Here is a 23,878-nt window from a genome sequence, read left to right as displayed (position 1 = left end):
CCCCTCTCACGCTGTGTCCCCCTCCACTGCCCTCTCACGCTGTGTCCCCCTCCACTGCCCCACTCACGCTGTCCCCCTCCACTGCCCCACTCACGCTGTCCTCCTCCTCTGCTCCTGTCATGCTGTGTCCCCCTCCACTGCCACTCTCACGATGTCCTCCTCCTCTGTCCCTGTCACGCTGTGTCCCCCTCCTCTGCCCCTCTCACGCTGTGTCCCCCTCCACTGCCCCACTCACGCTGTCCTCCTCCTCTGCCCCTGTCACGCTTTGTCCCCCTCCACTGCCCCTCTCACGATGTCCCCCTCCTCTGCCCTGCCGTCATCCTCCTCTGCCCCGCTGTCACACTCCTGCCCCTCTGTCTGCCCCGCTGTCACACTCCTGCCCCTCTGTCTGCCCGCTGCCACACTCCTGCCCCTCTGTCTGCCCGCTGTCACACTCCTGCCCCTCTGTCACACTCCTGCCCCTCTGTCTGCTCGCTGTCACACTCCTGCCCCTCTGTCTGCCCCGCTGTCACACTCCTGCCCCTCTGTCTGCCCCGCTGTCACACTCCTGCCCCTCTGTCTGCCCCGCTGTCACACTCCTGTCCCTCTGTTTGCCCCGCTGTCACACTCCCTCTCACTCCTCTTCCGCGAGCCAGCCATAGAAAAAAACCAAAGAGCAAATACACTTACCAATCCGCGCGGCGCCGGGACCCAGCAGCCTCCTCTCTCCCGCAGCAGCTGTCACTGAATATCGACGTCAGTGACAGCTGCTGCGGGAGAGAGGAGTCTGCTGGGTCCCGGAGCCGCACGGATTGGTAAGTTTATGTGCTCTTTGGTTTTTTCTATGGCTGGCTCGCGGCACCCCAGTGACAGTGCCGAGGCACCCCTGGGAGCCGCGGCGCACACTTTGGGAACCGCCGGTCTATGGTATACTGAAGTAAAATTACAACCATTTCATAAGTGTCAAAGGCTTTTATTGACAATTACATACATTTTATGCAAAGAGTCAATATTTGTAGTGTTGACCCTTCTTTTTGAAGACCTCTGCTATTCGCCCTGGCATGCTGTCAATCAACTTCTGGGCCATATACTGACTAATGGCCGCTCATTCTTGCCTAATCAATGCTTGGAGTTTGTCAGAGTTTGTGGGTTTTTGTTTGTCCACCCGCCTCTTGAGGATTCACCACAAGTTCTCAATGGGATTAAGGTCTGGGGAGTTTTCTGGTCATGGACCCAAAAGTTTGATGTGTTGATCCCTGAGCCACTTAGTTATCACTTTTGCCTTATAACAAGGTGCACCATCATGCTGAAAAAGGCATGGTTTATCACCAAACTGTTCTTGGATGGTTGGGAGAAGTTGCTCTTGAAGGATTGTTTTGGTACCATTCTTTATTCATGACTGTGCCACTCCCTTGGCTGAGAAGAAACCCCACACATGAATTGTCTTAGGACGCTTTACTCTTGGCATGACAAAGGCTCACCTTTTCTTCTCCGGACAAGCATTTTTCCAGATGCCCCAAACAATCTGAAAGGGGATTCATCAGAGGAAAATACTTTAACCCAGTGCTCAGCAGTTCAATCCCTGTACCTTTTGCAGAATATCTGTCCCTGATGCTTTTCCTGGAGAGAAGTGGCTTCTTTGCTGGCCTTCTTGGCACCAGGCCATGCTCCAACCACTCACTCACACCTGCCTGATGCCATTCCAGAGCAAGCTCTGCACTGGTGGTGCCCTGGTCCCGCAGATGAATCAACTTTTGGAGATGGTCCTGGCGCTTGCTGGATGCTCTTAGGCGCCCTGAAGCCTTCTTCACAACTACTGAATCTCTCTCCTTGAATTTCTTGATGATCCGATAAATGGTTGATATAGGTGCAATCTTACTAGCAGCATTATCCTTGCCTGTGAAGCCTTTTTTGTGCAAAGCAATGATGACTGCACATGTTTGCTTGCAGGTAATCATGTTTAAGAGGAAGAAAACGGTGGCTTAGTTGTTAGCACTTCTGCCTCACAGCACTGGGGTCATGAGTTCAATTCCCGACCATTTTATTATCTGTGTGGAGTTTGTATGTTCTCCCTGTGTTTGCGTGGGTTTCCTCCGGGTGCTCCGGTTCCCTCCCACACTCCAAAAACATATTGATAGGTTAATGGACTGCTATTAAATTGCCCTTAGTGTGTGTGTGTGTGTGTGTGTGTGTGTGTGTGTGTGTGTGTGTGTGTTAGGGGATTTAGACTGTAAGCTCCAATGGGGCAGGGACTGATGTGAGTTCTCTGTACAGCGCGAAATTAGTGGTGCTATATAAATAAATAGATGATGATGATAATGAACAATGATTTCAAGCACTAGCCTCCTTTTAAAACTTCCATTCTGTTATTCTAACTCAATCAGCATGATAGAGTGATCTCCAGACTTGTCCTTGCCAACACTCTCACCCATGGTAACGAGAGAATCACTGACCTGAAGTCATCTGGTCCTTTTGTGGCAGTGGAAATGTTGTTTTTGGGATAAAGTTCATTGTCATGACAAAGAGGGACTTTGAAATGAATTGCAATTCATCTGATCACTCTTCATGACATACTGGAGTATAAGTAAACTGCCATCATAAATCTTATTTTTCACAAAGTCTGCTGCCTCAGTTTTTGTGTCATTCTCAAAACCTTTGGCCATGACTGTAGGTAACCAATGGCTCTTTAGCTGTGTGCTATATTGTAGTTGGCTGGCTTTGTTTTTCATTTTATTTTAGGTCCAGTTTCAACCTTTTAACATTATTTGAGTGCATACAGATGCAATGTTAATTAAGTAATATTGCATACATATATTTATTAATAGATAACCAATTTTATTTAGTATTTTTTCCTTCAGAGCTTTCATCTAAATTTACCAAAATCACTTTTTTTTCCACAATTTTTGGTGCTAGGAATATGACCACCACAATGAGAGAGCAATAATTGCTGGAATCACAGTGTTATTTTTCTGTCAACTGCCTTACCTTCTTATTTTCACCCAAGAAATTAATGTTGGTTGGCCAGAATTTCCTTAAAAGAAAATAGAAGAATATGAAAAAGCAATATCATTAATTGCCATTCTGATTTCTTCCATGGCTCATGACTAGGCAACAACCCATATAACAAGGTGCCTCCCTATTGGATGGGTGGATACAGACGTTGTAGTTCATTCATAGAGTTATGTAAGAGTTCAAAGCAATAGGTGCATGATATGCAAGCTAGAATAGTATGTCATTAAACTTATGTGAGGATATGCAAGCAAATTAATCTCAAATTACTAAACACAACTGGTGTGAGACAGCAACAAATGTGCACAATGCATGAAGCTGGCTCACATCTGTGCAAATACAGATTCAAGAGGGGTAAGCCCTGGCTGCCCATAGGTGTTAGTAGAAGAGTATGCATTAACCTATATATTTGACCCACATATAGTCTCATTTTGCAACATAATGCACAGATACTGATAGGATACACTCTTTATGGATCCTTATTGTAACTGCTGTAGCACCTCAGAAATATATATTCATTTGGGGCATTTAATACAAAGACTATCCCCATAATGTATTTTTTACAATTTGTACTGAGGATCTGTAGATCTTAGTTTAAAGTAGGGTGTGGTGGGGAGGGTGGAAGACACTCTGTTTGTGACATCTGACCTTACTTACTCTTGTACACCTAAGAAGGCAAGGAGTGCCGTGTCTGACTGCTTGTTCAGTCGCAGGACACATTCCCAGTAGGCATCCTCTTCTTTCTCGTGTTCCAAGGCATACAGCATAAACAAGGGAGGATACAGTCTAGGTAACAGCACAGGTAACAGTAGTCCTGAACTAGTTACCACGTACCTACAGGAAAGACAGTTTTTACAAGGATATATGGCAGTTTCAATACACCAGTTGTTGCAACCGAACATAGGAATTATGAAATTCCATTTCTGGAACATTTTAATAATGAATAAGTTGTTTCATGACAACTGTTATTTCATACACATGTTGGAATAATGTGATTTTGTGCATAGTGTCAACTCATTAAATGCTGCTGTGATATCAGATAGCTTTTGGTGGCTTTTGGGGGAAATTTGGACTACTGCAGTACAAGATGTCTGAACTTTAAATCAATGCTCGGTCATTATATTATAAAATGTTTTTTGCTCGAGTTTTACTGTATGGAAGAAGTGTTTTTCAGTGCAGTTAATAAATAGAAGTGAGAATAGAATATATGTTACCGTAGTCCGATATTTGGGCAACTAAAAGTAAGTAAGTCACTGTGTGCATTCCACTATTTTGTATGTTTACCCAGGTTCAGGAGACTGGGAACCAGAGCCTGTTTTCCCATTGTAGATGTGAGGCTTCTCTGGAGATTCTTTGAAAGTAGTTGACGGCTGAAGTGTGCTGCCTTCTTCAGGGAGGTCGGGAAACAAAAACCTGATCGAGAACAGACCATGGGTAAGTTTTAAGTTTCCACTGCTAGTGCAGCCAGTATGATGCACACAAAACAAAAAGGTCTGTGAATAACTGTTGCACGGAATAGTGACACATCATTTTTTAAAATACTGAATTATTATTATTATTATATATATATAATCCTTCTCTATATCCACCCATCCATATATCCATCTGTTCGTATTATAAGACCTATGGGCAATATAGGTGACCTAAGAACCTGCGAGTTGTGTGGTTGTAAAAGTTTGGGAACACTAGGGAAATGTGTGCCTCCCCTTTAATCTAATTTGAAAAAGGGGAAATACACTACATTACAGAGCCTACAGTGGTAGCAAAGCTGGATTTAGGACACAGCCAACATCAAGATGTAAATAGATTGTCATAAATTCTTGGGTGACTAGTTATTTCTTGACAATCCACATGTGCCATGCTGGTTCTAGTTGAAGCTAGAACGGTTTCACTTTTAGAAATTCACACAAATGCAATTAGGAAGGATTTTTGAAGTATAAATTATTAAAATGTTCTCTCTCAGGATAATTACAGAGGGTGGTAGAGAACCTAAATCTGACTGTTATAATGTCAAATTCGGGTGTGGCGCTACCTTTGAAGTTGAGCACAATTTGCCAAAATGATTAACACACTGGTTAACCAGCTCCCGTTGTCCAATTATATAGATGGTGGGCAAACCTTGGCAATTTTGATAATGTTCACACAGTGACTCTCATAACACCTTATACTCTGTCAATATCAAATAAAAACTCCTCCTCATATTTTTCTTAATTACAAATAAAAACAGATAATTGATTACATAAGTATTCACCTCCGTGTTTTGATACTTAGTAGAAAAACATTTAGCTGCAATTACAACTGTGAGTTAATGTTGGTAAGCTTTGAACACTGCAATTTTATTTGCAATATAGTTTATTTTCTGTTGGATGGAGACAGCAATTTTTAATTCATTCCACCGATTCGGGTCTATACTTTACTGTGCCACTCTAGGATACTGATGTTTCTATATTTAAACTACTCCAATTTAGCCTTTACTGTAAGCTTTGGGTCACTGTCTTAGAAGATTTATATTTCAGCAGGGCAAAGTTCTCTTGGAGACAGCAGCAGGTTTTCCACAAGATTTGTCTGCATCTTACCCAATCCAATTTGCCCTATATTTTGACAAGTGTTCCGGTCCCTGAAGCAGAAAAGCATCCACACAGCACAATGCTCCTGTCACCATCGTTATGGTAGCCATAGGGTTCTTGGGATCATAAACAACGTTAGTCTTGCATCAATTAGGGCTTACCATCGAGGCCAAAAAGTTCAATCTTGGTCCTACAAGGTCATAACATAACATCATTTTTCACTTGGTATGCAGGTTTCCCAATTGCTCTCTGGCCAACTCTAGGCTAGCTTTGTTCAACAATGGTTTTCTTCTTGCCACCATTCCATAAAGCACAGTCCTGCGAAAGGACAGTTTCTCCCATTGGTGCCAATGAAGACCAACTCAAAACTACAGTGGCCTGCTTAAGAAGTGCCCTTCTCACATGGAAGCTCAGGGTTGGAATACAGCTTGTTGTAGACAAATTCTATAATCTCTTCAATTCTTTATGATGGACTTCACAGTGCACCAGTGTATAACAAAGTCTTGAAATCTTTTTAGTCCCTTCCCCTGAATGGCACTTTCAATAACCTCAATAAGGTAAACGTTAAATTGCCTTTGATCTGGATGATGAAACATCAACTGTAATAAATAAATTATGTGACCTATAAAGGCCAAATTCAGGAAGTGAAGGCAAGTACGCAAAGGTCGAAAATGTGGGAGGATACAAGAAGACAAGAGGAAGGAGGGCCGTGATAGTGAGAGCTTACAATCTAGGAGGGTTGGTGAGACTGACACAGTGGAAGGCTGTGCGAGTAGGCAGGATGGCCAACGAGGGGTGGAGTTAGGAGGAAGACTGGTATACTTGGATAAATCAATGTTGATTTAGGGAGTGTTTGAAGCAGTGGAAGCTGGTGAAGTTTCTGATTGGGGGTGGGTGCGAGTTCCATAGAAGTAGAGCAGAACGGGACTTGCCAGCCAAGCTGTCTTCTTTCCCCTTGCTTTACTTTCATCCCCCTACTAACCCTTCCCTTCCCCTCCCAATCCTTTGCACCTCAGCCTGGCATCGTGCTGCTCTTTTTAAATTACCTAAAACTATCTTGGCCTAACTTCCATCTGTATCAACCATGACCCTCTCGGTTCTAACCATAAATGCTAATGGTCTTAATACACCACAAAGGCGTACTATATTGTTCCAGTACTTGAAACGTCATTCTCCTCAGATCGTAATGTTGCAAGAAACGCACTTTCAACATGCGCACCCAAACCTACAATGCAAACACTACCCTCAGGTATACTACTCCACATCTTCTCAAAAAGTCAAGGGTACAGCTATCCTACTCCACCGCACTCTTCCAATAACAATTGACACAACTTATACAGACCCTCAAGGACGATATATTATCTTAACAGGTTCTCTCCTCCGCACACCCATTATTCTAGCCACACTATACGCTCCCAATACCTCACAAAACACCTTTTTTACTCAATTTTTTTGCCAGACTCTCGCGAGCTGGGGTTGGAAGGATAATAACAGGGGGCGACTTTAATACCATCTTAAATATTCGATTAGACCATTCACCTCCAACATTACGAGGTAGTCAAATAGTACGTGAAAGCCTCAAACTACAATCTTTGCTCACCCAAGCAAACCTCTATGATACATGGCGAGTGCTATACTCTAATGTCAGAACATATACACATTACTCGGTACCACATGGTACTTATTCTAGATTAGACATGGTTTTTATAGATGCTTATACAACGCAATCTCTGAAATCGGCCACCACACCAGTTCCCTGGTCTGACCACTCATCTGACCACTCAGCTGTGATTGTGCGACTTGACGTTTTGCCACCCTTTACGCCATGTTATCGATTGAGACTGAATGATCATTTATTCCTGAAAAAAGATAATATTAACACGATACGGCAGGCTATTCTTGACTTTCAGACAGATAATGCCCAAGACGATACTACTTCGACTGTAAGATGGGAAGCTCATAAAGCTACCATCAAAAGACGCCAGATTAGTCTAGCCTCCCACGAGAAAAAGCTACATCAAAAAGCGATTGCTGACCTAGAAGACCAGATACAAACCCTAACGAGACAGCATCAAACATATCCCAAAAGCAAAACTTATTTAAAACTCCTGCTCTGCGGGGAGAATTAGGCAAGTTACTGGCTTCAAAGGCGGTCAAGACTCTTCAATGGCTGCAACAACGCTACTACGAAAAAGGGGAAAAAGCTGATACACTGCTTGCTCATAGGCTTCAAAACAAATGGACCCGTACTCGTATAATGTCCATTAAGGATCAAGCACAGCAGTCATTATACGACCCACAATCTATAGCTGATAGATGCAGTGCCTTCTACACTTTGCTATATAATCTCCCCCTGCCGACAGACTCCCCAGATATTCTTCACACCCAGATACGAGACTTTCTTCAGACTTGTTCCCTCCCCCGCCTTACTGCAGCAGAACTTTCAATCTTAAACGCTGAAATCACAATAAAGGAGATTAAAACGACCATTATGACCCTAAGAAATTCGGCAGCTCCAGGCCCAGATAGCCTTACGGCAATATATTATAAAAAATTTGCCTCTGATCTTGCACCTATGCTCCTCTCGCTTTTTGAAACAATTTTAAATGGTAAAAAGTTTGAAAAGGACACCACCAGGGTGGATGTTATTGTTATAGCTAAAGAGGGACGAGACCCTAGTCGTTGTGAAAGCTATCGACCAATTTCACTGCTAAACGTGGACCTAAAGCTATTTGCCAAATTACTAGCGAACAGACTAGCCAGAGTGATTCCCGCCCTGGTCCACCCGGACCAGGTGGGTTTTATCCCTGCTCGACAAGGAGCCGACAATACTAGGCGAGCTATTGATCTAATTGAAATAGCAAATCGGGCCCAGGTTCCTGCTCTGGTAGTGTCTCTTGATGCAGAAAAGGCGTTTGACAGGGTCTCGTGGCCTTTTATGAGAGCCACCTTGGGCGCAATGGGGTTCAAAGGCCGTTTCCTATGCGGACTAGCGTCCCTCTATAATAAGCCCTCAGCTACGGTCATAGCCAATGGCGCCGCGTCGTCGCCGTTCCGTATTACAAATGGTATTCGACAGGGCTGCCCACTCTCCCCCTTGCTGTTCGCTATCACGATGGAGCCACTGGCGTCGCGTGTACGCAAGATCCCGGCAATTTCTGGAATTCAAATGGGGATGACTGATTATAAGATATCTATGTACGCAGATGATATTCTTTTACAATTACCAATCCCCTCACCTCCATCCCATCTCTTCAAAAAGAACTCAACGAATACGTCGCAGTATCTAACTTTAACATCAACATGGACAAATCGGAAATTCTCCCTCTTAACCTACCTTCCCACCTATTAGATACCCTAAACAGCCAAACAAATTTCCGATGGCATCGAGATAAACTTAAATAGTTGGGGATTTACCGAACGACCCATTATAATCAGATATATGCAGCTAACTTCCCCAGGCTCTTAGACTCACTCAAATGTGATCTTGAAAAATGGGATAGATTATATATCTCTTGGCTCGGCCGCATGGCGGAGGTAAAAATGAACTTCTTGCCACAAATTCTTTATTTGTTCAAACCCTACCTGTTAGAGTACCCTCTCTTGCGCTACAGACCCTCCAGAAGCAAATTACCAGATTTGTTTGGGCGGGCAGATGACCCCGTGTGCGGGCTTGCACGCTCTTCTGACGAAACTCAGAGGGAGGGGTGGGCCTCCCAAACATGTCCAAATACTATAATGCTGCACACTTGACCCAACTAGTTTTATTTCACTCCCCATCTTCCACAAGGCTCTGGGTAGACATTGAGGCTACTTTTTTTGCACTTACTCTCGCCCTATACATTACTTTGGATATCAATCAAACATAGACCGCCACTCTCTTTACTCTTATCCACCACCCGTTTCTCCCTCCAGATATGGGACTACAGTACTCGCACATTTCAACTAATAAAAAATTCGGAAGCTATGTTCCCACTGTGGAACAATCCAGCCTTTCCACCAGGACAACAACACTCCTCTTTCCACCACTGGTACCGACGGGGTCTAAGGTTCATTACTGACATAGCGCCTATGCGGATATTTCCTGAATTTGCTGACTTACAACGACGATATGACATCCCCCATGACCGTTTCTACCAATATCTTCAGTTAAGACATCTATATCAATCAATCCCAACGCTTAAGCTTATATACCAACTTACACCTTTAGAAATTTTTTGCAGAGGTAAATCCCTCCCTACTGGTTTAATCTCTAGTTTTTACAGCATCATGGAGGCATTTCGTCAACCTGCCAAAGATCGCTATGAGCTCAAGTGGGAAGAAGATCTTGGCGTTAAACTAGAGGTAGAGGAGTGGGCTAAGATCAGGTCACGAGTCGCTAAGAGCTCTATCTGTGTACGTACCAAAGAGAACTCGTATAAGCTCTTATATAGATGGTATTTAGTTCCAACCCGCTTGAAAGCCATATATCCTGATTCCTCTAGTTTATGCTGGAGATTATGTGGACAGGAAGGCTCATTCCAACATATTTGGTGGTCCTGCCCGAGACTTGTGGAATTCTGGCGGAAAATTCACAATCTAATCAATAGAGTCACCTCAGTAAAACTTCCCCCTTGCCCCTCATACTCACTACTACATAGGCCTATACCAGACGTTTGCAAATATACAATGGCGCTTGTGGGCCATATATTCAATGCAGCTAAATGCGCAATAACAGCAAATTGGAAGTATCCGGAATCCCCTTCACTGCCTAAAATTATCAATAGAGTATGGCAGACCTATAGCTGTGAACACATTACAAGCATTCTCAATGACCGTCCCAATAAATTTCGAGCGATTTGGGACCCTTGGCTCGCCTCCTATGGTGAAGAACAGCCAAGGCCCGATTAGATTGGAAACCGATAAATATATAATCAGAAGACGTTCAATATACGGTTTGTACCCCTTCTCCTTCTCACTAACATTTTTTCCTTTTCCTTTTCCCTTCCCCCTCCCTTCCCCCTCCCTGTCCCCTGCCCTCTCTCTTTTCTTTTTCTTTCTCCGTTCTTACTTTTATTGGCGAAGTTCATATTGTTTTTCTCATTCGCAATGTATCTGTAAAGGTTAAGTTACATTGATCAAACATCACTGTTTAAAAATTGAAAAATCTCCCTAATAAAATGTGTAAAAAAAACAAAAAAAAAAAAAAAAAACAAGTGGAGCAGAACGGGAGAAGGTTTTCAGTGGGGAGATGATGTGGCGTTCATTGGCAGAGTGAAGGGAATGGAATGGAGTGTGGAATAAGGAGAGGTTAGAGATATAAAGCATACCTTACAGATTATTTTTTTTATTTGATCAGAGTATTTTATGTTGACGACTGCTAAACATTTCAGAATACAACCATTTTGATTCCATGATGTGAAAAATGCCAAAGCGTTTTACTATATTTTTATAGCAACTGTATGTGGCCAAAAACTATTACTTTCAATTGTTGAAGATGGAAACTCTAACAGCGGCCATGATTCTATATATAAAAAGCTGCACCTGTCTTGAAAAAAAGGGAATTTCAATAGGATGAATAAAGGAGTTAAAAGGATTATTTTATCAAACAGCAAAATGTGAACTATTCACAAAAGCATAAATATCGTAGTCATTTAGCCCTTTCTTAAGCTGGGTACACACTACAGAAATTTCGACCAACTTTTTATGCCGAGCGATTTTACATGCGATCGATGGTCCGATCGCTCGGTCCATGGACTGCATACACACTAGCCTTGTTTAGGACGAGAAAGGGAAGAGCGGATGTCCCGTTAGCGACTTTTTACAGCCATGTTGTGGTGAACAATGATTTAAATTTCGTACACACTGCAGCAACATTTGCGGGAAATGTACGAGATACCAAAGACATTAGCATAAAGGGGCAGAGCTTTAGCTATAGTTAACTCCCTTAATTTCTATGAAATAGAAGTTTAGTAATATACATTAAATTTAGAAAAACATTTAACTGCTAAAGTGGAATGCAATGAATATTCCCTAATAATAAAAAAACCCTTCGTATGTAATGGAATGCTCCATTCTCAGCGAGCATCATCGCCGATTGGTCCACAGCAGAAACAAACGCCCATGTCTTTGTGTATAAAATGACAGAGGAACCTGTTTGGCGCCAAGGAGCTTCAGAAGATGGCGAGTGAGCAAGTGGCAGTGGGGGCTGCGGGTGAGGAGAAGATGTCAGTGGAGGTTGCGGGTGAGGAGAAGGTGTCAGTGGGGGTTGCAGCTATGGAGACAGAGACGGAGACGGAGATAGAGTCAGAGATGGTGCTGAAAGGGCCAAAAAATGTTGGAAAAGTTAAGGTGGGGAATGGAGATACTCGAGAAGAGGAAAGAGCAAATCCAATGAGCCCAAGAGAGGTGGAGATGATGGTCAAAGTACTGGACCAGGACGACGACGACATTAAAAAAGGTCAGTAGCAGATGTAATGTACCTGTAGTGTAGATGTAGTGTCACATAAAGCAATGTAAAATGCTAATTTATAACCTAATTTTTTATGTCAGAACGAAGATTTAACGGTGAGAAGGCCTGTGTAGATACCACTAATGTTAGCAAACAAATAAAAATTAAACAAGAAAAATATACTAAAGAAGTTCTACACAAAGGTATTTCAGTGAACATGTGTAGACATGTAAATGCTTTGGGCACATACATGTACCGTTATAATAACCAAAATGGCGCCTGTTTTCCAGAATGTATGGAGGTTAAGCCCGCTATTATTGCGATTTCGCCACAGGGACCAAAATATAAATATAAACTGATCTTGAGCAGTGTGAAAGGTGAGAAAATGAGAGTATTTATGTCGTAGAATATAAATTACAGATATAGAAGTTAAATGATAAACATTTTTTATTTCCTTGTTTCGTAGATAAAGAAATCAAAGGGAATAGAAACGACATCAAGACCTGTTCTGCCACAAACCAGTAGCACCTTTAAAAATAATACTCTGCAGTATTTAGCTCTCTGATTGGTATGGGCGCGCTCACTTCTCATGTGGATCTTTCTGACAGCTGTGTGTGTTAAAATTTTTGTACCCTTTTCTTGCAATAAAAATGTTGCTTGAACACTGTGTGGTTTATTCTGGGTAATTCACAATTATAAGTTAATAAAGGTTAATATAGCTTTAATAGGTTATAAAAGTATAAGTGTATAAAGAGTAAATATGAATACATTGCCATCATAGACGCAAAAGGGTAATAACACACATGCTTTACACAAGTGTAATGGTCTGCAGCCGGACAGGTGCAATATACATCGATACAAAACACAGTGATGTGCGGATTCCGCACCACGTGGGACTGGGATTGACATAAAAATTTACATACACACGCCCCCCAGGTCGAGGAACTATCGGAGGATTGTCGTGGATCTGTCGGAAGTTTATACACAATACACAGTGGAAACGAGATTGGAACGAAAATATTAAACGGTACGACCAACCAAATGAGACAAGAATCGTCCATTTGGGCAGACTTTCGACCATCGTGTCACTGTACACACTGACCCGACTTTTGAACGAGCGGTCGTATGTCGGCTGTTTGAGCCGATTATTGGACGAAAACAGTGTAGTGTGTACCCAGCATTAGTCATGAAAGGGCTAAACCACCTTAACTTGAGAAGGACTAAAATAGCATTCTGTATACTTCCACCAAGCAAAACCACCCACTTACATTGCTCCTATATTAATGAAAGAGTCTCACCTCACCAACTGGAAGATACGTTTCAGGTAAGACTTAATCTCTCTCACTGCTTCCTGTAAAAGTCTTCGGTTGGCTCCTACCCCTACATATGTCATTCTGTACACTGCCACCAGGGTCTCCACAAGTCGACCTAGATGATGCATTGGGGTTTCACAAGCCTGTGGGAGGCAAATAAGAGGATTAACATTGTAAATTCTGCATCAAGGGCGTGAACAGATGCTGCAATATTCATATGAATATAGAAAGTGCATAATAGATCAAGCTAATGTCATTAATTCCAGACAAGTAAAATGAGGAATACAACGTATACATTTATTATTTTAATATGTCCCAAATCCAGTTATATTAGACACATTTAGAGTTTGCCATTTTTCTCCTTCAAAATCCCCGAACATTCTAGACTATGTCGTTAGGAGAAAATAAAAAACAACCCCAGGCAGGTGAGGTGAGAGAGTTTTTACAACTGTAAAAAAGGGGTAGCAATGTGGCTAGATGTCCCGGCAGGGTGAGCTATGAGCTGATCATGTGACGCTCACATAATACCCTGGGGTGACAGGTCAGGTATGCCATACTGTTTTACTAGCCCATTAAAGTTCTAAACTCCTCCATGCAACACCTTATATCATGGAAGTCATTTTGGCTCCAACATCTTATTCACTATTCACCCTCTCTGTAGAGTATTATTTAAAGTCACATTGTTTTTAATGTCACAATCCCTGTAAGAGACACCAGTCTATAGCATAAACTGCAGTATTAATGCACTCATTATCCGGTTTCTCAGCTGCTGATGCTTATTTCTAATTAACCTTCTATTCAAAGCACCAACTCTTTATGAATCATTCCTGTTGCTGCTGGGGCTCATTTACCCTTACTACTTATTCACCACTGACGCACTTGGAACATCTAGATTAAAATGTAAAATATGCCAACTAACCTACAAAGTCATCCACAACTTTGCCTGACTTATACTAGCACTCTAATTTATAACATTTCAGTGTTAATTTCTCTGGATCCACCTCTGCTCCGCTTCCTTTATCAGTTGGAGTACCACAAGGCTCAGTGCTAGGTCCTCTGCTATTCTCTATCTACACCACTTCTCTTGGAAAACTAATAAGCTCCTTTGGATTTCAGTATCATCTCTATGCAAATGATACTTTTGTGTATCTATTCTCTCCTGATCTCTCACCAGCTGTGTTGTCTCGCATTACTGACCGTCTTTCTGCCATTTCATCTTGAATGTCTTCTCGCCAACTCAAACCCAATCTTTCAAAAACTGAATTAATAATATTCCCACCCAAAAACAAAAGCTTCCTGCCTGACATTTCTATTGATAACATGACCATAAATCCCACCCTACAAGCTCGCTGCCTATGTGTAATCCTTGACTCACAACTATCCTTTGTTCCCCACATTGACTCTATATCTAAATCATGTTACATACATCTAAAGAACATTTTCAGAATACGCACATATCTCACACAAGACACTGCAAAAACCTTAATTTGTGCACTCATCAACTCCCGCATCGACTATTGAAATTCCCTCCTTACTGGTCTTCCCAAAATCAGACTTGAACCCCTACAATCTATTTTGCACACAGCGGCTAGATCGGTTTGCAAAGAAAATCATTCCACCTCTGCTGAGCCACTCTAAGTCTCTACATTGGTTGCCTGTTTTTCAACGAATCCAATATAAAATTCTTCTACTAACAAACAAGGCCGTCAACAAAATTGCACCGACATACATCTCCTCACATGCCTCAAAATATCTCCCAATTCGACACCTCTTTTCAACACAAGATCTGCGACTCCCTTACACTCTAATCCTCCCATTCTCGGTTACAGGACTTTTTTCAGGCTGTAACCACTTTGTGGAATTCCCTCCCTCGCACAATAAGACTTTCCACTGGTCTTCAAATCTTCAATTGTTCTCTAACAACGCACCTATTCAGACAAGCTTATGATATTCCTCAACCAGCATCTTAATCTCTCTAGGTTACACTATTACCACCCTCTATACAGCTAACACACGACAACAACCCTCTGATCAACATTGCTGGGTGACTAATCACACAGCCCACTCAATACTTTTACCTTTGCGTTCTAGCTGGTCCAGTGTGCAATATGATGTAGCACATGCCCCTGTGTTTCAAACTCCCATTGTCCCATAGATTGTAAGCTTGCGAGCAGGGCCCTCTTACCTCTGTCTGTATTGCCCAGTATTGTTTTATTAATGTTTGTTCCCAATTGTAAAGCTCTACGGAATCTGCTGGCGCTATATAAATAAACGTTGATGATAACATTGAAACAATATACAAAGGTGGGGTCTGCGCTCCTAGACCTGTAGGTAAGCAGCCAATTGGGATGTGGATGGGGCTAGTCCTAATCCCCAGAAATTTCTAATAGTTATGGATAGATACCCAGGCGCTAGTGTGATATAGGGATAAAACATTCATAGGTAAATGGCTAACAGTAAATTTAATAATACAATAGCAGTGTAAAATAATGTGCCGGCACACTTAATTGTATTGACAATAATTAGTACACCAAAAAACATAGACAGATGTGAAAACATAGACATGGATTGGAGTCCACTAACATACTGATAATGCAAAAATACCACAAAGGCTCAATGGTAGCTAGCCCCAAAGGAGTTCCATAAAGAAGGAGCAACTAAATCTTATGTAGGGGGCTTGATAATCCAAAATATATTAATGAAAAAGGTGCTATGCACCAGAAACAGAAAAGTCTTGAGATTGTTAATTTCCCAAAAAACACATGTGCAGAGCACTTGGTGTGATCATAAATGAGTTCATACACCTAGTGTAAATAGGTAATAGCCGAACAGCCACTGACCTATATCCAGAAGGAATCTCTGGTACGATCCTGGTCCTCTGTTTTGGTTTCCACGTGCGGCTGGGCGTCCTTCCCGGGTCTTGCTGCAGTGTGGTGAGGAGTTTTCCAGGCAGCCGCCCCTCCCCTCTGTACAGCTGGATGGTCGCGTCCCTGGCAGATGCCGCGCGTATTGCGCATGCGCAGAGGCGCGTTATCGCTGTTTGGATGTTTGAATGAAAAAATGAGTAAAAAAAGAGATCTGTGCTCATGAGCTTAGAAGTGTACAATGTAGCAAACCTACGCGTTTCACACACGTGGGGCTTCGTCAGGGATCTCCCTGACGAAGCCCCACGTGGGTGAAACGCGTAGGATTGCTACATTGTACACTTCTAAGCTCATGAGCACAGATCTCTTTTTTTACTCATTTTTTCATTCAAACATCCAAACAGCGATAACGCGCCTCTGCGCATGCGCAATACGCGCGGCATCTGCCAGGGACGCGACCATCCAGCTGTACAGAGGGGAGGGGCGGCTGCCTGGAAAACTCCTCACCACACTGCAGCAAGACCCGGGAAGGACGCCCAGCCGCACGTGGAAACCAAAACAGAGGACCAGGATCGTACCAGAGATTCCTTCTGGATATAGGTCAGTGGCTGTTCGGCTATTACCTATTTACACTAGGTGTATGAACTCATTTATGATCACACCAAGTGCTCTGCACATGTGTTTTTTGGGAAATTAACAATCTCAAGACTTTTCTGTTTCTGGTGCATAGCACCTTTTTCATTAATATATTTTGGATTATCAAGCCCCCTACATAAGATTTAGTTGCTCCTTCTTTATGGAACTCCTTTGGGGCTAGCTACCATTGAGCCTTTGTGGTATTTTTGCATTATCTGTATGTTAGTGGACTCCAATCCATGTCTATGTTTTCACATCTGTCTATGTTTTTTGGTGTACTAATTATTGTCAATACAATTAAGTGTGCCGGCACATTATTTTACACTGCTATTGTATTATTAAATTTACTGTTAGCCATTTACCTATGAATGTTTTATCCCTATATCACACTAGCGCCTGGGTATCTATCCATAACTAGTTGATGATAACATGCCTGCAAGAATATAGAAATGCTCACCCCTAACCTTTGCCCTCTTTTCTGAGGCTCTATGATACATGACAACACAAACTTTACCTAGTCTCTCAAAGCTCATCTTTTTGAGTCAAATGGTCATCCCCTATTCCACATAACCTCTTTAACACATCACTAAACTAATTGTGCCCAGGACTATTTGTCCCAGTTCAATATCAAAAGGACACATCTACTTATGCTAAAGATCTTTTAGAACCAGTCTAATAAGACAATTGTATCATGCATATTTAGAGGAAGATAGGCAAATACACCCATAAATTGGTAAAATATTCAAAAACATGTGAACTACAGATTAAAATCTCACAAAGTTTTGCTTATTATGAATAAAGCAAAAAAGTAATTTACATTTATTAAATAGGTCTTGATCTTCTCATATTTTTCCATGGTGAAAGGGCCAATATGCTGAGGAATTCGTTCCAAGCTCTCAAGTGTTTGTGTATGGGAACGGCTCAGTGGTTCTGGACTGTAACAGACAAATTACATGGAATGTAAAGATTACAATAGAAACATTCATGCTACATGTAATTATCTTACATATCTATACCTATGTTGCATCTACACATTCATTTTGTAACTATTATATATTAAAAGGGATATTCTTGGCTCTTTTAGCTCATCAAAAAAAAAAAAAAAAGGGGAACCCTGCTGCAAGCAGTCAATAGTGACCTTTGTACTACTTATCTATTGAGATGTTTGGTCAGCAATAACAAATGCTAAGGGTACTACATAACAGCTGTAAAAAGGTAATGACAGATAGAAAGATCATCTATTATGTATCTTAACCTTGGCGCGCACACGCACACACACACACCACCTCAGCATTCATGGACAAGTATGGATAAACAGGGCTTATCCTCCTCTATAGAGGAAAAACACACGGATCACTGGAACTAGCAGGAATAAAAGTGTTCATGGAACATTTTCCAGTTGTCAGTGCTAGTCCTAGAGGTTTAGGTAAACTGCCTCATAGATAACAACCTTATTTTGAGGTCTGAAATGTGGCCAGCAAGCGACTTAATACAGCTCAACCTTGCCAGACCATGTTGAGCAGTGCCCATTTGCACCCAGCCTTACAGTAATGAACCTACTTTGCTATAAGAGATATGCACCCTACTTATGCAGTTTAGTCCTGCAACAAATCCTCAATTCATGTTTGAAATATAAAGAATCTTTGAAACAAACACTCACCATTTAAAGGTTCCATACCAGTGAACCTCTCATGCTCTGAATGCTTGTCAGTTTTCAAGCTCTACCATGCTCTCACAAAAAGGACATTTGATGGACCTCTCCTACAGCATAAATTATTATTCCATCAAGTGTACTTTTCTCGATGCATAGAAACTGTCAAACTAACAGAGCAACAAGAAAAAAAGAAATAGTACTATAGGAAGGCACAACAGTTCCATATGAGGGAAATAATAAAACCATAATCTTTATTGAATGTCAATTAACATATACAATATCGGGGCAGATATCCCTGATCATTTTGAGTGTTTATTTATACAGTGGTGAAATTTTGTTAAAATATATAAAGTGATAAATAGAAGGAAATAAGTGAATTAAAATAATCTTTCTTCAGCTCCTAGGTGGAGCCAGCTTGAACAGGGTTAAATTATAATTATTTCTTTTATTTTACTGACAGCAAAATTGTATTAATAAGTGATGAAATGATCCAATATTTTTGGGTGTATTTTTTCACTACACATTCATATATTCCTCTATAGATTTCACACACTTTCCTGTCTCGTGGCCATACATAGAAAACTTATTATCAATTGCTGCCTATTCATAGACGTTTGAAATCGTTACACCCAATATTATATGAGCAACCCAAAAGCACATATTTTTTTTTATATAGTATCCGAATTGTCCACCAATGCTCTCTTCCAATAGAGCCCTGTGTAAGAGAGCATTGGTGGACAATTCAGATACTATATAACCAAAAATATATGTGCTTTTGGGATGTGCGGATCCAGCCCCTTTTGTATCCTCTTAAAACTAACAGAGCATCCAGAATTGAATCACCAATGACAACTGTAGAGAATTTCATAATCATATTACATTTCAAAATGTGTTTAAGAGTGTTTTCTTTAGAATTAAACAAAGGTGGTACTAGTGCAGGGGAGGGGGAAATTTTAAAGAATAATTAATAATAGTTTCTTAATAACTTTGAGTGGAACCTCTTTTCTAGGTGAAAATATGTGAAATTCTATGCAGATAATTTTGGTAATAAATACCATGTGATGCAATAAAAGATCTAAATTAAACTATAGCTAAATAACCAACGCTAAACACAGGTACATGAAAAGTGATGTGTAGATAACGGAGGTGATGATCTCTGAAAGTGTAGAATAAATGTTTAATGCTACCAATAAAGCACATTATTATAATGCAAACCAAATTAAAATGTGAATATAGCAATCAAAGAGCAATAAATATGCAATAACCCCAGAGGAGTCCAATACTATGAATACAATACAGAGAAATCAAAAATAATAATAATAAAAAAACACAATATAAAAATTGGTAAAAGTTCCTGTAAAGTACAGATATATTGAAAACAACTGTGTCCTGCAGATAAATCTAACTGGAAAGTTTCAATAGATAACGCTTGAGAATGCCAAGTATCGAGTAACAGAGTCTTGATTAGATATCTCTTTTGATATAAACGATACAGAGATGAAATGGGCGCACTGCCCCCAAATTTACTTGCGGTTGGTTTGGCGGCTCAAGGTTCTCTAAGATCAGTTCCCAATGGATAGGGTAAGTCCCGATCCAGTCGTGGTGGGAAGATGTAAAAAAGGGTTCTTTGTAATGTGGTTGCGGCATTAAACATTTATTCTACACTTTCTGAGATCATCACCTCCATTATCTACACATCGCTTTTCATGTAACTTCCTGTTTCCTGTCCAATGCAAAAATGAGGTTCCGACCGGTTTCGTTACACTTGTCACTTTCTCAAGGGATGTCTGAGTAATGTGCTGCAGTTCTCATCTTATATAGCTCACTAATCAAGCTGATTGGTCTTTCAGTCCATTATATAGCTGGTGTTGAAAAAGTTGTCTCATAATAATACTGTCCTTAGATAAAGAAAATATTAATTCAGGGGTTATAAACAATTAGAAGCTATAATAAAAGGACCGTTAATGGGATAATACAAGTAATATACAATAATTATGGTACTATGTTACAGTATGTTACAAAAACGCTGAAAAAATACAATTAAAATTAAATATAATTTTTTTTTTAAGTATAAATGATTATAAAAATGAAAGTAAAAATAAATAAATGAGAAATAAATAACAATAAAATTAAAATAAAAACATATATAAAAGTATATAGAAAATGAAAATAATAAACAGATTCAGTTGTGGGAGAATAAAAATTCTCTCTATAGGATGAAAGAAAGTAGATAACAAAACACATTAAGGTGTATATATCCTTGCTAATACAAAAGATAAATGTTTAAATCATGTCATGCAGATTATTTAAGTGTACAGATATAGATAGATTATGGATGTCTCAACAGATAATTCCTCTCCACAAAGGTGTATATCTATATAAATATATACATATCTACACAGGAAAATTCTTTGGCAGTGAGAAGTGGTAATATTGATAATGACCGTGTGTGTTTCCACATTGCTTAAATAGCTGGGTTGCTGCACAGGTCTCTTACTACTATAATGGTTGCAACAGATATAAATATTGTACATGTTACATTGACCTCTTGATTTTATGGGCGCACTCAGTAGGCTCAAGGAGTAACTGATGGTCTGCAGACTCTTGTCACCCGTCACCTACAGTACCAGGTATCCTCCTGCCTCTTCAAGGCAGGGTACTAACCTGGCTCACCTCGTTTCGCTTCCAAGATCGGAAGGGTTTGGACTGATGGAACGGTGGTTTGATGGTGTCGGGGGTTGTTCTTTGTCTTTCAATGTTTAATCCGTTGGGGGCCAGTGTTTGCAATTCAAAAATATGCTTCATTTCCTCCTTATTAATTTTCTTGGTGTGGTCACCTCCCCTCCAATCTCTCTTCACTGTTTTTATGGATATGTAGGATAGAAAGATAGGATCTATATTGTGTTTATCTTTGTAGTGTTGTGAGACACTATGTGTCTCCAGGCCTTTCTTGATGTTTCTGGTATGTTTACTAAGGCAAACATACAATGCCCTAATAGCTCTCCCTATGTATTGTAAGTGGCAGGGACATTCAAGGAGGTTAATCACTTCCTTGGTGTCAAATGTCATGAAATCTTTGAAGGTATATGTCTTTCCTGTTTTATTTGATTTGTATTGCTGAATAGGTTTAGTGTTTTTATATCCGTGATTCCTACATGTGATGCACCTCCCACAAGGGTTAAAACCTTCGGATTGGTGTATACTGGTAATTGAGGGTTGGATTTGTCTGTTTGGGGCAATGATACTGCTGACTAACAGAGTCTTAAGGTTGGGTGCCTTTCTGAAGACCATTTTAGGTCCATCAGATCGCATGGTTTGTAAGTCTGGATCTTGTAGCAGGATGTTCCAATGTTTCTCAACTATATTTCTGACTTTGAATGCCTAGTCATTTAAACCAATAATAAAATAGATATTGTTTTTACTGGATTTGTGGTGGTTAGATTCCTTATAAGTGAGAAGGTCTCCTCTATTTAGCTTCTTGTTTTCTAAAAGGGCTTTATCGACTAATTCAGAATTGTATATTTTTGCCAAAAATTGATTTCTTAGTTGTTGACTCTGGGTCTCAAAAGGTATTTAAATCAGTGCAGTTTCTTCTAATTCGCCTGAATTGCCCGAATGGGATATTTGAAAGCCATTGGGGGTGATTGTTGCTGGTGGCTAAAATAAAACTGCTCACATCTACTTGATTGTTACGGTGGTAATTGTTTTCCCGATTACCACCAATCCGACATCGACAAGCCCTCCAACTAAAATCCGAATTTCTGGGAAAACTATGTGAAAATAAACAGACTTCTCCTGAAGCCGACACTAGAGATCTCCGATTGGCTCACAATGCTGACAGCAAGTTATCCCGATTGGAGAAGTGTCCGGCACTGCAGCTTGATGTCAATGCGACGTTCGTCAATAGAAATTTAAAGAGGCAATGTGGAGTTAAGTGTCTAAACACTTAACCTTAGTGTTTTCAGCATCGATTAAGCGTACCCAAGCCGTTTGTTATAGGTCTTAGTCTTAAGTTGGTGGTTTTCCACAAATACATAGATCGAGAAATTCGATAGCTTTTTGACTGTATTTTGTTCTGGATATGAGGTTATGCGAATTTTGATTAAGCTCTGCGATGAAACCTAGTATGAAGATTTATCGCCTCTCCATATAAATATTACAATATCAATGTAGCGTCGCCAGAGGACCAGATTCGCCCCTGCTTCAGGTTGGGACCAGATGTTGTTGATCTCCCATTTACTCATAAAGAGATTAGCCTAGCTGGGGGCGAATCTGGTCCCCATGGCTGTGCTTCTTATTTTTAGCTGGAACGTGTCTCGAAATCAAAAATAATCCGCATGACATGATTTAAACATTTATCTTTTGTATAAGCAAGGATATATACACCTTAATGTGTTTTGTTATCTACTTTCTTTCATCCTATAGAGAGAATTTGTATTCTCCCACAACTGAATCTGTTTATTATTTTCATTTTCTATATACGTTTTTATTTTCATTTTATTGTTATTTCTCATTTATTTATTTTTACTTTCATTTTTATAATCATTTATATTTTAATTTATTTTTTATATTTCATTTTAATTGTATTTTTTCATAGTTTTTGTAACATACTGTAACATAGTACCATAATTATTGTATACTCCTTGTATTATCCCATTAACGGTCCATTTATTATGGCTTCTAATTGTTTATAACCCCTGAATTAATATTCTCTTCATCTAAGGACAGTATTATTATGAGACAACTTTTTCAACACCAGCTATATAATGGACTGAAAGACCAATCAGCTTGATTAGTGAGCTATATAAGATGAGATCTGCAGCACATTAGTCAGACATCCCTTGAGAAAGTTACAAGTGTAACGAAACCAGTCGGGACCTCATTTTTGCATTGGACAGGAAACAGGAAGTTGTATGCGTTCCAAGCTGTAACGCACGCCGCCGACACATTACAAAGAACCCTTTTTCACATCTTCCCACCAAGACTGGATCAGTACTTACCCTATCTATTGGAAATTGAACTTGGAGGACCTCAGCCCCCAAACCAACCGCAAGTATAGTTGGGGGCAGTGTGCCCATTTTATCTCTGCATCATTTATATTAAAAGAGATATCTAATCAAGACTCTGTTACTCGATACTTGGCATGCTCAAGCTTTATCTATTGAAACTTTCCAGTTCGATTTATCTTTAAGACAGTTATTTTCAATATATCTGTACTTTACAGGAGCTTTTACCAATTGCTATATTGTGTTTTTTATTATTTTTTATTTTTTTTCCTCTGTATTGTATTCATAGTAACAGACTCCTCTGGGGTTATTGCATATTTATTGCTCTCTGATTTCTATGTTCACATTATAATTTGGTTTCCGTTATGATTTGCTTTATTGATAGCATTACAAATTTATTCCACACTTTCTGAGATTATC

The 23,878-nt window shown here is 40.3% G+C and overlaps 1 protein-coding gene across 1 annotated transcript in view; it reads right to left on the bottom strand.

The window, feature by feature from the left end:
* The window catches only part of ALS2 (alsin Rho guanine nucleotide exchange factor ALS2), a 101,342-nt gene that overhangs the window by 14,075 nt on the left and 63,389 nt on the right, over positions 1-23,878 (bottom strand). The window contains exons 26-30 of the mRNA XM_075180143.1: positions 17,616-17,733; positions 13,284-13,441; positions 4,273-4,401; positions 3,646-3,822; positions 2,965-3,010 (exon numbers count right to left, since the gene is read on the bottom strand). Of these exons, the coding sequence (XP_075036244.1) occupies positions 2,965-3,010; positions 3,646-3,822; positions 4,273-4,401; positions 13,284-13,441; positions 17,616-17,733 (628 nt within the window). The remainder of the gene's footprint in view (positions 1-2,964; positions 3,011-3,645; positions 3,823-4,272; positions 4,402-13,283; positions 13,442-17,615; positions 17,734-23,878) is intronic.

This window comes from Mixophyes fleayi, chromosome 7 (genome assembly GCF_038048845.1).
Source record: "Mixophyes fleayi isolate aMixFle1 chromosome 7, aMixFle1.hap1, whole genome shotgun sequence".
NCBI lineage: Eukaryota > Metazoa > Chordata > Amphibia > Anura > Limnodynastidae > Mixophyes > Mixophyes fleayi.
Note: the sequence above shows the minus strand (reverse complement) of the source record. Positions and strands in the feature narration are given on the sequence as shown.